A 13,088-nucleotide genomic window follows, 5' to 3' on the forward strand; every position below is an offset into this window, starting at 1 on the left:
CTTCTAATACAAACATATCAGAAGCCTAGATGGTCCGCAGAACACACAGAGCACTGGCTCTGATTTATACGCATACAACATATGAGTCCATCCCACATGCAAATGAAGTTACTTCCCTCAGTCCATCTGCCACCATTATATCCCAATCTGTGCTTCCTGCATGTTCAGCTCGATAACGCCCATATCTGCTTTCAGTTAAGTTATAATAGTGGCAGGACGTCTTCATGTCCCAAAAATAATACATGCCCATCTTATGCTATGGGCCCCCTTACGTTCAGCCTGGTGTGTTCTTTGGTATGTCTGTCCTTATTAGGACTCGTAGACTATGTGTCTCTTCTCTTCATGTCCTAAAAATATATGCCCTATGTCTATAGTCCATCCGTTGGTCATTTGGCTGACCCCCTCCTTTGTATGTCCCTCTGACCTTGGTTTGTCCAGCTGTCCTATGCTCTCATGGCCTTACTCTGGCCTCCTGTCCTATACAATAGACAATGCATTTTACCAGAATGGCAAATGCACTCTAAGTGTATCTTTCTCTTGTGTTACAGTATTATGTTCCTCCCTATATGTACATCTTTCTCCCACACACTCAAGAAGTGCTTCTGCTTTTTCTTCTTGTTCCTCGTTAGTGTGTCCTTTTTCCCTGTTGTTGCTCTGCTGTTGTCATCACATTCATAGAATCTAGTGATTTTCTCTTCTGTGGCAGTGCGAATTCTGTTACACTGATTTTTCCTGGAGTATTGAAGACTTGATGGCCTGTTTTCATTTGCCCTCATTGCTTTTGCTGAAAATCCTAATTCTCTGTTTGCAGCTTTGACCAGGCCATACTTTGTCAGGATGTTGCCTCTGAGAATTTTTGAAGCCACTTGTTTGTCTTTGGCACTGCACATTTTTTTAATACTTTTGTTTGAACTCTAAATCCTTTTCAAGTTCTTCGGAGTTCCCTTCATTTGCTGTTCTGTCTTTGTCTTTGGAGAATCTTGTCTCTTCATTTTGTTCATCAGTCGATCATACCTTTTTTTGTATTTTTCACTTTCTGTAAAGCATTATCAAGTTTGACATTTGTCATACTAAGATCTCTGTATGCTTTTGAGCGACCTCTTCCAACCTTTTTCCTTCCACCAAGTATTCGACTTCTCATTCATGTTGCAGACGATGAGGAATGGGTACCAGGGTCTGCATCAGGGGCAGGTAAGTTAGGGGCAGGTATGTTAGCCTCATGTTCTGGCTGCAAGTCATCTGGTGACTGAGGTGGTGTGTTGGCTGATAGGTAGGTCTCCATTGCAACTGTTCTCTTTAAAGTCTGTCTTCTATTCCGTTGGTTACATTTTCATTGCCATCGCTTGTTTCTTTGTTCTCGTTTTGTAAGCTCAGAGATAGATTTCACTTCTCCCTTCTCTTTTTTTTCCCAGTGTCTCTCCCTGTCTTTTTGCAGATGTTCCTGGTATCGTATAGGATAAAAACACATTTTGTTTCTATATGTCTGTGACCTCTGTGCTGTTTTATGTGGTATCTTCTAAAAATAAAGACAAATACTACTTAGTTTTTAACCTTGGAGCATTTTCTAGATTCAATTAATTTAAAGCATGATTAAATTAAAACAAATGTTAAGTATAAATGAATAAGATAATGTATTTGTGTCATTTCCACCACTTTGTCATTTCCATCACATTTAAGTTTGTGATGGGAATGACTGATGGAAATGACATTTCTACAGTTTCTGGAGAAAATTGACAGACAGCTTAGCGTGCTTTGATTATTATTACAGCTAGCATATCGTTTACCTTAAATACATAAAATATTTTTAAAAATGCAAAAGTTCTACCACAAATTAAAGAAATTTTGCCTGTTTGGAAATTACTGACTGTCACACCCTGACCATAGTTTGCTTTGTATGTTTCTATGTTTTGGTTGGTCAGGGTGTGATCTGAGTGGGCATTCTATGTTGGATGTCTTGTTTGTCTATTTCTATGTCTGGCCTGATATGGTTCTCAATCAGAGGCAGGTGTTAGTCATTGTCTCTGATTGGGAACCATATTTAGGTAGCCTGGGTTTCACTGTGTGTTTGTGGGTGATTGTTCCTGTCTCTGTGTTTTGCACCAGATAGGGCTGTTTTTGGTTTTCCACTTTTATTGGTTTTGTTAGTTTATTCATGTCTAGTGTCTTTATTAAAAAACATAAATAACTACCACGCTGCGTTTTGGTCCGCTTCACCTAAGGAAAACCATTACACTGACAATTAAAATATTCTCAACACAATCAATATTTACCTCGACTTTTCTTAAACTTCAGGACATCACATCTGGAACAACTGTCCACTGCAGCCATGTGCTTCAGTGTCACAATATGTTTCCATGTTAACTAAATTAACATTCTCTTGAAAAAACTTTATTAATGAGGAATTTGTCCTCAGTGGTGGAAATGACACCACTCCCAAAGGACAGGTATAGCTTGTGTAAAAAACAATATAAAGGGCATACTCACAATAAATATTGATATAGATTTTATTTCATTGACTCTTTCTGTAGTACATAACATTATATAATGTGGAATTATTAATGTTTTCTCATGGAAAAACATAGTTGAAGCTTAAAAGTCTGGGTCAGGGACAAGGGCAAAATTGTGAAATTGAGGTATAAAATGCATCTAAAAAGTAGCTAAAATACTTTAGAGAGGTGTTTAAAAAAGTATGGGGTTTTGAACTTAACATACAAGTATTTGTTTTATTTTGCGTAAAATCCCCAAAATTGACCCGAGGACATGGAAGTGCCCATATTATATTATTTGCATTTGACAAACGGCAGCCAAGCATCGATCGTCATGTCCAGTGGCTATTTTAGCATGTAAATCTTCGTGGGGCAAAAAATAATAATTTGGGATGCATGCCAGCAAAGCCACTACACAACACAACACTAAACAATACATTAATTGCACTATACCAGTGCTACACCTGGCTATCAGCGGTGCATTGTCTGGCAGCGTAACAGTTTATTCAGCCTCATTTACTGCCTTTAAAAAATATAGCTGATATGGCTGACATGCTTAAACAAATGTGGTTTCTAACCACCGTTGAGATGTACAAACTATGGCATAAGGGGACGACAAGCGGATAAGAGGCAATCCGTAATATCGATTAAGACATTAATGGGCGAGCTAGGACGGACGTAGTCAATATAACAATTTGTTTCAGCACTTTTGAAATGTACAGCGACAGAATTCAGAACATGGGCCATTCTCTCTGTACACCAAGTCAGAACCCAAGTCAGCAGGATAAATAAATGGGGCATATAAGCAGACAAAAAGCTCTTACAATATTCAATGATTACATTTCTCAAAAACAGGTTATGGGCTACATGTGCACCACCAAGTCAGAACAGTAGGCTAAATTAAGAAGTGAAAATAGACCAAATTATTAGGGTGAGGCATAAGGGCTAATAACAGCTTAGTACCCAACATACACTTAGTATATACATATCTCACTTGCATATTACGTAATTTACGCAGCAGCATACAAGACATGTTTGGACTCACTTTGTGCTGTGCTCACTTGAAGAGGAAGGTGGCGTGACGGTCCTTCGTGGGCAAATTTTGTCATCAAAGTCTGTCATTCTCTGGATTTATGGTGTTTCCAAGACAACTGGGAACTCGGTCTTCAGGTCGTAGCTCTAGAAAGAGGCCCGAGTTCCCGATTTACAATTCTGAGTTGGATGAAAGTTCAAAACGTATTTTCCCAGTAATAGCTCGTTTTTCCCGAGTTCCCAGTTGTCTTGAACTCACGAAGTTCCGAGTTAACAGTTGTTTAGAGCGCCACAAAAATCATGCTTCATTGACAGCATGGCCAATATTGAATGGCCATGCTGTCAGGAAAAGACCCTTAATAACTTCTTATGGCTAGGGGTCCCGCTAGCGCCCCCCGCTGAAAAGGCAGCGCGGGATATTCAAAAATATTTTTGGGAAATATTTAACTTTCACACATTGACAAGTCCAATACAGCAAATGAAAGATAAACATCTTGCTAATCTACCCATCGTGTCCGATCTTTAAAAATGTTTTACAGCGAAAACACAACATGTATTTATGTTAGATCACCGCTAAATCCCCAAAAACATACAGCCATTTTTCCCAGCCAAAGATAGTCACAAAAGCAGAATTAGAGATAGAATTAATCACTAACCTTTGATAATCTTCATCCGGTGACACTCATATGACACCATGGTACACAATACATTTATGTTTTGTTCGATAATATGCATATTTATATCCACAAATCTCGGTTTACATTGACGCCATGTTCAGAAATGCCTCCAAAATATCCGGAGTAATTACAGAGAGCTACGCCAGATAACAGAAATACTCATCATAAACTTTGACGAAAGATACATGTTTTACGTATAATTAAAGATACACTGGTTCTTAATGCAACCGCTGTGTCAGATTTTTAAAAAACATTTCGAAAAAAGCAGACCATGCAATAATCTAAAACGGCTCTAAGACGTAACAATATTTCTCTGCCATGTTGGAGTCAACAGAAATACGAAATTACATCATAAATATTCCCTTACCTTTGATGATCTTTCATCAGAATTCAGTGCTAGGAGTCCTAGTTCCACAATAAATCGTTGTTTTGTTCCATAATGTCCATTACTAGTGTCCAACCTCAGGAGGCTGAAGAAATTCGGCTTGTCACCAAAAGCACTCACAAACTTTTACAGATGCACAATCGAAAGCATCCTGTCGGGCTGTATCACCACCTGGTACGGCAACTGCTCCGCCCACAACCGTAAGGCTCTGAAGAGGGTAGTGACGTCTGCACAACGCATCACTGGGGGCAAACTACCTGCCCTCCAGGACACCTACACCACCCGATGTCACAGGAAGGCCATAAAGATCATCAAGGACAACAACCACCCGAGCCACTGCCTGTTCACCCCGCTATCATCCAGATGGCGAGGTCAGTACAGGTGCATCAAAGCAGGGACCGAGAGACTGAAAAACAGCTTCTATCTCAAGGCCATCAGGCTGTTAAACAGCCACCACTAACATCGAGTGGCTGCTGCCAACATACTGACTCAACTCCAGCCACTTTAAACATGGAAATTGATGGAAAAAAATGTGTCACTAGCCACTTTAAACAATGCCACTTAATATAATGTTTACATACCCTGCATTACTCATCTCATATGTTCATGTATATACTGTACTCTATATCATCTACTGCATCTTTATGTAATACATGTATCACTAGCCACTTTAAACTATGCCACTTTGTTTACATACCCTAGATTACTCATCTCATATGTATATCCTGTACTCGATACCATCTACTGCATCTTGCCTCTGCCGTTCTGTACCATCACTCATTCATATATCTTTATCTACATATTCTTTATCCCTTTACACTTATGTGTATAAGTTAGTAGTTGTGGAATTGTTAGGCTAGATTGCTCGTTGGTTATTCCTGCATTGTCGGAACTAGAAGCACAAGCATTTCGCTACACTCGCATTAACATCTGCTAACCATGTGTATGTATTTCTCAGAGTTCTAACCGGGTCGGTTCAAACACAGTTGAATTGTTCTCTGTGTTTTCTTTAGGCACACACACACACACACACACACACACACACACACACATTCCTCTCTTTCCCCAGACTTATGTTTAATATTTTTATTATACCTTATATATGCTACATAACCTATACTCCCTAATTGTTAAGTTTCCGGGTAGAATTATTTAATCATTATCTTTAACCTTATAAATTATTTTATCAGATAGAAATCAAATCTAACTTTATTTGTCACATCCTTTAGTCCACGATCAGCTCCTTTTGTCTTGCTCACATTGAGGGAGAGTTTGTTGTCCTGGCACCACACTGACAGTTCTCTGACCTCCTCCCTGTTGTGTCATAGGGAGTACAGGAGGGGACTAAGTCCACACCTCTGAGGGGCCCCAGTGTTAAGTATCAGCGTGGCAGACGTGTTGTTGCCTACTGTTACCACCTGGGGGTGGCCCTTCAGGAAGTCCAGGATCCAGTTGCAGAGGGAGGTGTTTAGTCCCAGAGTCCTTAGCTTAGTGATGAGCTTCGTGGGCACTATGGTGTTGAACACTGAGCTGTAGTCAATGAACATGACCAGCCTTTCAAAGCACTTCATGGCTACCGACGTGAGTGCTACAGGGCTGTAATCATTTAGGCAGGTTACCATCGCTTCCTTGGGCATAGGGACTATGGTGGTCTGCTTGAAACATGTAGGTATTACAGACTCGGTCAGGGAGAGGTTGAAAATGTCAGTGAAGACACTTGGCAGTTGGTTCGCGCATGCTTTGAGTACACGTCCTGGTAATCCATCTGACCTAGTGGCTTTGTGAATGTTAAACTGTTTAAAGGTTTTGTTTACATTGGCTACCGAGAGCGCTATCACACAGTCATCTAGAACAGCTGGTGCTCTCGTGTATGCTTCAGTACTGCTTGCCTCGAAGCGAGCATAAAAGGCATTCAACTTGTCTGGTAGGCTTGCGTAGAAGAGGAGAGAGTAGCGGCAGAGAACATCAAGGTAGGGGCTGAGAGGGTAGGATTGGAGGAGAGATTGGGAGAAAATGAAACAAAGTAGTGATCAAAGACATAGAGGGGGGTTGCAGTAAGATTAGTAGGCAAACAGCCTCTAGTGAAAATGAGGTCAAGTGTATTGCCTACTTTGTGAGTGGAAGGTGACTGGGAAAGTGTGAAATCAAAATAGGAAAGAAGTGGAAAGAAAGAGGTGGAAAGAAATTAATTGAAATTAGGTGTCAGGAGATTATATTCACTCAGTACAATGAGTGGTGAGCCATCGTCTGGAAATCAGCTTGTCAAGGTGTCAAGTTCATTGAGGTACGATAGATGACAACAATGTTAAGCTTGAGGGACAAGTGACAGTGACTGTATGGAATTTAAATGAGGAGATAGACAGGTGAAAGGCGGAAAAGAGAAAATCTCCACTTAGGAGAAATGAGTAGCCCTGTGCCACTACTGCTACGACCAGATACTCTCAGACTATGAGAGAACACATAGTCAGATGACAAGAGAGCAGCTGGAGTAGCAGTGTCCTCTGGGGTAATCCATGTCCATGTCAGAGCCAGAAAGTGTAGGGACTGAAGGGCAATATAGACTGAGATGAACTCAGTCTTTTTGACCACAGGTCGGCAGTTCCAAACGCTGCTGGAGACTAGGATTCCACATGGGCTGTATGAGCATGGTACACTAAAGTATAAGGGTTGCAGACATGGGGTGGGGTGTGTCTGTAAACATACAGAGAAAAGAGCAAACTGTGATAGGAAGCACACACATACTTGCCAAAAGAGCCAAATGAGATCATCAGAAAATAACTAGGTAAGATACTCAACTGAGTATCTTTAACTCTGTACTGTTGGAAAAGACCTGTGAGTAAGCATTTCACTGTTAGTCTACACTTGCATGTGACAAATACCTTTTTATTTTATTGACAGGATGGAACTGTTATTCTGAAGGATTCCAAAAATCTGTGACCCAAAACATGGAGTGGGGGATTACACCAGCCTACTGAAAGATCTGGTGAAGGAGAAGATGTTGGGCAAGAAAAAAAGGAGAGACATGGAATATTTTTTGAGTGAATATGGAATGGAGGATTGCACAGAACTTTTGGAAGAGCTTGAGGAGGAAATGGAACGGGATGAGGAGGAGGAGGAATTAAATGTGGTGTCAGGTGCAGTGATGACTGCTGAGAAGAAGTTGAATGTAGAGGAAAGTTGTGAGGTGAGGAAGGTGGGTGCGAATTGTGCAAAAACAGGGACAGGTGCTCCAGTAGTTCAGAGATGGAACTTGTTGAGCATGAGGGTGAAGTACCTGCGGCAAGGATCGCCGAATTCGGGCCTCGTCCCAAGGATGCTCATCCCAAGGTTGATAAGGATGATTTTGGCCCAGTGGGAGTGAGATTTGTAGAGAGAATGGATCCTTGCTGTTTGGTTGATCTATATGTGGTGTCAGGTTGGGTGGAGGAGAGGTTGGGGACTGTTGAGTTGGTGAAGGTTACTCAGAGTGTGTTTCCTCCGCTCAGAGGGAGATGTCGCTGTGGATTACGAGATTAGGGACAAGAACTGTGCTTTGCTCTCCAGAGCACGATGCCGTTGAAAGGAGTTATATCTGTGGAGAAAGTTGTGTCTGTTAGTTGTGGGGGTGATTATGGGGCTGAAGATCGGAGGTGTCCGGTGGGAGAAAGGCAGATTGAGGTTGCCAGGGTTAGAGTAGTACAGAGAGTGTCGTATGCCGAAGCATTGAAGAGAGTGGTAGAGGAAGATAGCTACAGAGAGAAGGATCCTGAGAGGATTCCTGTGAGTAGGCAGAGATCAAGAGAGGGTGATGGGAAGAAAATGTGCTTCAGTAAGGTGGGCTTTTTTAGCATTTATAGCCATGGTTGTCAATTGTACTGCAGAAATTGATGAAAAGGGGGACTCCCGGGTGGCACAGTGGTCTAGGGCACAGCATTGCAGTGCTAATCAAATCAAATCAAATTTTATTTGTCACATACACATGGTTAGCAGATGTTAATGCGAGTGTAGCGAAATGCTTGCTAGCTGTGCCACCAGAGACCCTGGGTTCGAGCCCAGGCTCTGTCGCAGCCGGCCGTGACCGGGAGGTCCATGGGGCGACGCACAATTGGCTGGGTTGGGTTGGGTTGTGTTTCGGAGGACGCACGGCTTTGGACCTTCGTCTCTCCCGAGCCCGTACGGGAGTTGTAGCGATGAGACAAGATTCTCCCCATGAAATTGGGGAGAAAAGGGGGTAAAATGGATGGAAAGACAGAAAATATAGGTTGTGGTGGAAGCGGCAGAGAAGTATTTGGGAAACAGCTGCAGGGGTTGTTGAGAGGTAGTGATATGTCCTCTCAGACCGTTGCTCTGGAGTAGGACTAGGTAGGGTTAAATAGTGGAGGGGTGGTGTTTTTGTTGTTGTTGAGGGAGCTAGTAGGTGGTAGGGTAATTTTCCTTTTCCACAATTTTGCATTATTGTATCTAAGAATATAATGTAGGTAGGCCATGAATGGCCTCACACGCCAGTACAGCAGGTGGCGCTCTATGCACTTAAAAGTTGGATGCGATCCGCCAACCAAATTCCCAAAGAATAAGAAGAAGATGAAATCCGTGACCCGGAAGTACATAGTTATTCTTGCTTGCTTCACAGCGGTCGCTGTTATTGACAGTTATTTAAAGAATACGATGGTATTTGACTGATAAATAATGTAATCAAGAGGAGGTTATCCAATCACGGATTGTCAATAACACATGGCAAGCAACGTGAAATTTTGTTTTTGACGTGCACCATGGCAGCTCGCTCAAGGTAAGCAGACAATGATAATGTTAGCTAGTCTACGAACTAGCTAGCTAGGTCAATCAATTTACACAGCATAGTGAGCAAACTAAGAAGAGCAGCTAGTCTAAAAGTTGAATTTTGGCATGTTACTTTGATATATACGTTTGAATGTAGCTAGAGAGGCTTGTTGTAAAAGTTATCAGTTAAACGTAATAAAACTGCGTTACCATACCGTTTTTGGTGGAATCACTGCTCACCACAGCTGTGTAGTGTGATTTAGTTAGCAAGCTTGTGCCACTTCTAACCAGCTGATCGACGACATCGGTGTGTGTTTATAACTAACGTTAGGTAGCTATAAGGCTGTGAGCTAACTTCAAAACATGCCATCGTATTTCAATTAACAGTGTAGTTTGCTAACAACTATTTTGGATAGCACGGTTTAGTAAAATAACTGTCCATTAACGTTAGCTAGCTACGTTATGTAATTTAACCTGTGGTCCTGTGAGTTTAAACGCGCTAACTGTTTCACATGAATGTAGTTGCTAGTTAGGCAATTAACTCACACTCGTAAGTGTCAGATGGAAATAATTGGTTAGATAAATCGATGCCTTGCTAATCCTTACTGTGTCTAGCAGTTAGCATGCTGTAATAGCTAACTACTTTAGCTAGCTGTTGTGGATTAACCTTATATTAGCTAATAGCTAGGTACCGTTAACCGTAGTTCAACGTTTTACAGAAGAACTAGTGTAGCTACATTCAATCATTCCGTGTTGGCATTCAATCTAACTTGACCAGGAGATTGAATATGGCGACTAGTTAGCTACGCCTCCTGCGCATGAACAGCCTTTTACAGTGGTGTCAATTGAAACCGTTTTCCCAACCTGTTTGTTTTCCAATAAAGCCCATTGCCCCAAACTCAGGGAATGGGAGGAATGCAAGTTAACATTGTGCTCGTTAATTGTACGTTTCTAGCAATCTTTTGAAGACAATCAGAAACTTTGAATATCAGGTTTGAGACGAATAACATGCAAGGCTCTGTCACTCGGTGTCACAACACTGACCTCAAAACAGGAGATAATAATAATAATAATAATAATAATATTCACAGAAGTACATCCCTGTTTGGGTTCATGAAAGTTAAATTGGTCTAATGCTTTGGTATGGCATTAGACCTGTCTTCTGGAATAAACTATTGTAGCCAGCTGATGTCTGCTCATGAAACTAAACCTAAAGGTGTGTAGCCCAGGAGAACTAGCCTACTAGCTTGGGCTGTGACATATCAGTATCGATGTTTTTCCATGGCAAAAACGAAAACATGAAGCAGAAAAGTCCTCATGTATGTACAATATTGTGGGGAATAAATTAATGTGACTCTGGATGACATGTTTGTTTCCAATATTAGGACTGTTTTTCTAAAAAGGTTAAATCAGATTCATGTTTTGTTTCCTTGCCACAATACTAAGAAGTATGGCAAAATTGGTATTGTGTAGGGATGTGCATCTCTCCTTACAAACACGATTCAATACGCATCTAGATAAATGGGCTCCGACACGATGCTGGAAAGGTACACTTTTTTTATTTTGATAACGATTCAGTCCGATTTGATTAGTCAGGAGCTGAGCTGGATGTGTGTGAGAGCTGAGCCATCGGGCAGGCTAAGCCACTACCACTTAGATTAGGGAGGCAATTTATGTTTTTGGCTCCCCATTTTTTTATCTGAAATCCTCATCACCCATTGAATAACTTGTCATATAGCAGATACATATTTTTTGCTCGTCATATGCCAATATTTATCTTTAGAAATGAGCTATGACATAGCCAATTTAATACAGTCAACATGTTTTCACTGTCATTATGGGTGAACAAAATAATATACACTGCTCCAAAAAATAAAGGGGACACTAAAATAACACATCCTAGATCTGAATGAATGAAATATTCTTGTTAAATATGGTTTTCTTTACATAGTTGAATGTGCTGACAACAAAATCACACAAATTATCAACCCATGGAGGTCTGGATTTGGAGTCACACTCAAAATTAAAGTGGAAAACCATACTACAGGCTGATCCAACTTTGATGTAATGTCCTTAAAACAAATCAAAATGAGGCTCAGTAGTGTGTGTGGCCTCCACGTGCCTGTATGACCTCCCTAAATCAAATCAAATCAAATTTTATTTGTCACATACACATGGTTAGCAGATGTTAATGCGAGTGTACCGAAATGCTTGTGCTTCTAGTTCCGACAATGCAGTAATAACGAGCAAGTAATCTAACTAACAATTCCAAAAAAAACTACTGTCATACACAGTGTAAGGGGATAAAGAATATGTACATAAGGATATATGAATGAGTGATGGTACAGAGCAGCATAGGCAAGATACAGTAGATGATATCGAGTACAGTATATACATATGAGATAAGTATGTAAACCAAGTGGCATAGTTAAAGTGGCTAGTGATACATGTATTACATAAGGATGCAGTCGATGATATAGAGTACAGTATCAACGTATGCATATGAGATGAACAATGTAGGGTAAGTAACATTATATAAGGTAGCATTGTTTAAAGTGGCTAGTGATATATTTACATCATTTCCCATCGATTCCCATGATTAAAGTGGCTGGAGTAGAGTCAGTGTCATTGACAGTGTGTTGGCAGTAGCCACTCAATGTTAGTGGTGGCTGTTTAACAGTCTGATGGCCTTGAGATAGAAGCTGTTTTTCAGTCTCTCGGTCCCAGCTTTGATGCACCTGTACTGACCTCGCCTTCTGGATGGCAGCGGGGTGAACAGGCAGTGGCTCGGGTGGTTGATGTCCTTGATGATCTTTATGGCCTTCCTGTAGCATCGGGTGGTGTAGGTGTCCTGGAGGGCAGGTAGTTTGCCCCCGGTGATGCGTTGTGCAGACCTCACTACCCTCTGGAGAGCCTTACGGTTGAGGGCGGTGCAGTTGCCATACCAGGCGGTGATACAGCCCGCCAGGATGCTCTCGATTGTGCATCTGTAGAAGTTTGTGAGTGCTTTTGGTGACAAGCCGAATTTCTTCAGCCTCCTGAGGTTGAAGAGGCGCTGCTGCGCCTTCCTCACGATGCTGTCTGTGTGAGTGGACCAATTCAGTTTGTCTGTGATGTGTATGCCGAGGAACTTAAAACTTGCTACCCTCTCCACTACTGTTCCATCGATGTGGATGGGGGTGTTCCCTCTGCTGTTTCCTGAAGTCCACAATCATCTCCTTAGTTTTGTTGACGTTGAGTGTGAGGTTATTTTCCTGACACCACACTCCGAGGGCCCTCACCTCCTCCCTGTAGGCCGTCTCGTCGTTGTTGGTAATCAAGCCTACCACTGTTGTGTCGTCCGCAAACTTGATGATTGAGTTGGAGGCGTGCATGGCCACGCAGTCGTGGGTGAACAGGGAGTACAGGAGAGGGCTCAGAACGCACCCTTGTGGGGCCCCAGTGTTGAGGATCAGCGGGGAGGAGATGTTGTTGCCTACCCTCACCACCTGGGGGCGGCACGTCAGGAAGTCCAGTACCCAGTTGCACAGGGCGGGGTCGAGACCCAGGGTCTCGAGCTTGATGACGAGCTTGGAGGGTACTATGGTGTTGAATGCCGAGCTGTAGTCGATGAACAGCATTCTCACATAGGTATTCCTCTTGTCCAGATGGGTTAGGGCAGTGTGGTTGAGATTGCATCGTCTGTGGACCTATTTGGGCGGTAAGCAAATTGGAGTGGGTCAAGGGTGTCACGTAGGGTGGAGGTGATATGGT

At 42.0% G+C, this 13,088-nt stretch overlaps 1 protein-coding gene across 2 annotated transcripts in view; it reads left to right on the forward strand.

The window, feature by feature from the left end:
• The first annotated feature begins 9,159 nt into the window (after window positions 1-9,159).
• Window positions 9,160-13,088, forward strand: part of LOC112219622 (AF4/FMR2 family member 1) — a 72,853-nt gene continuing 68,924 nt past the window's right edge. For both annotated transcript variants that reach the window (XM_024381039.2, XM_024381040.2), the window contains exon 1: window positions 9,160-9,345. In XM_024381039.2, coding sequence (XP_024236807.1) covers window positions 9,329-9,345 — 17 coding nt within the window. In that variant the 5' untranslated portion in view covers window positions 9,160-9,328. The remainder of the gene's footprint in view (window positions 9,346-13,088) is intronic.

This window comes from Oncorhynchus tshawytscha, linkage group LG20 (genome assembly GCF_018296145.1).
Source record: "Oncorhynchus tshawytscha isolate Ot180627B linkage group LG20, Otsh_v2.0, whole genome shotgun sequence".
NCBI classification, from domain to species: Eukaryota; Metazoa; Chordata; class Actinopteri; order Salmoniformes; family Salmonidae; genus Oncorhynchus; species Oncorhynchus tshawytscha.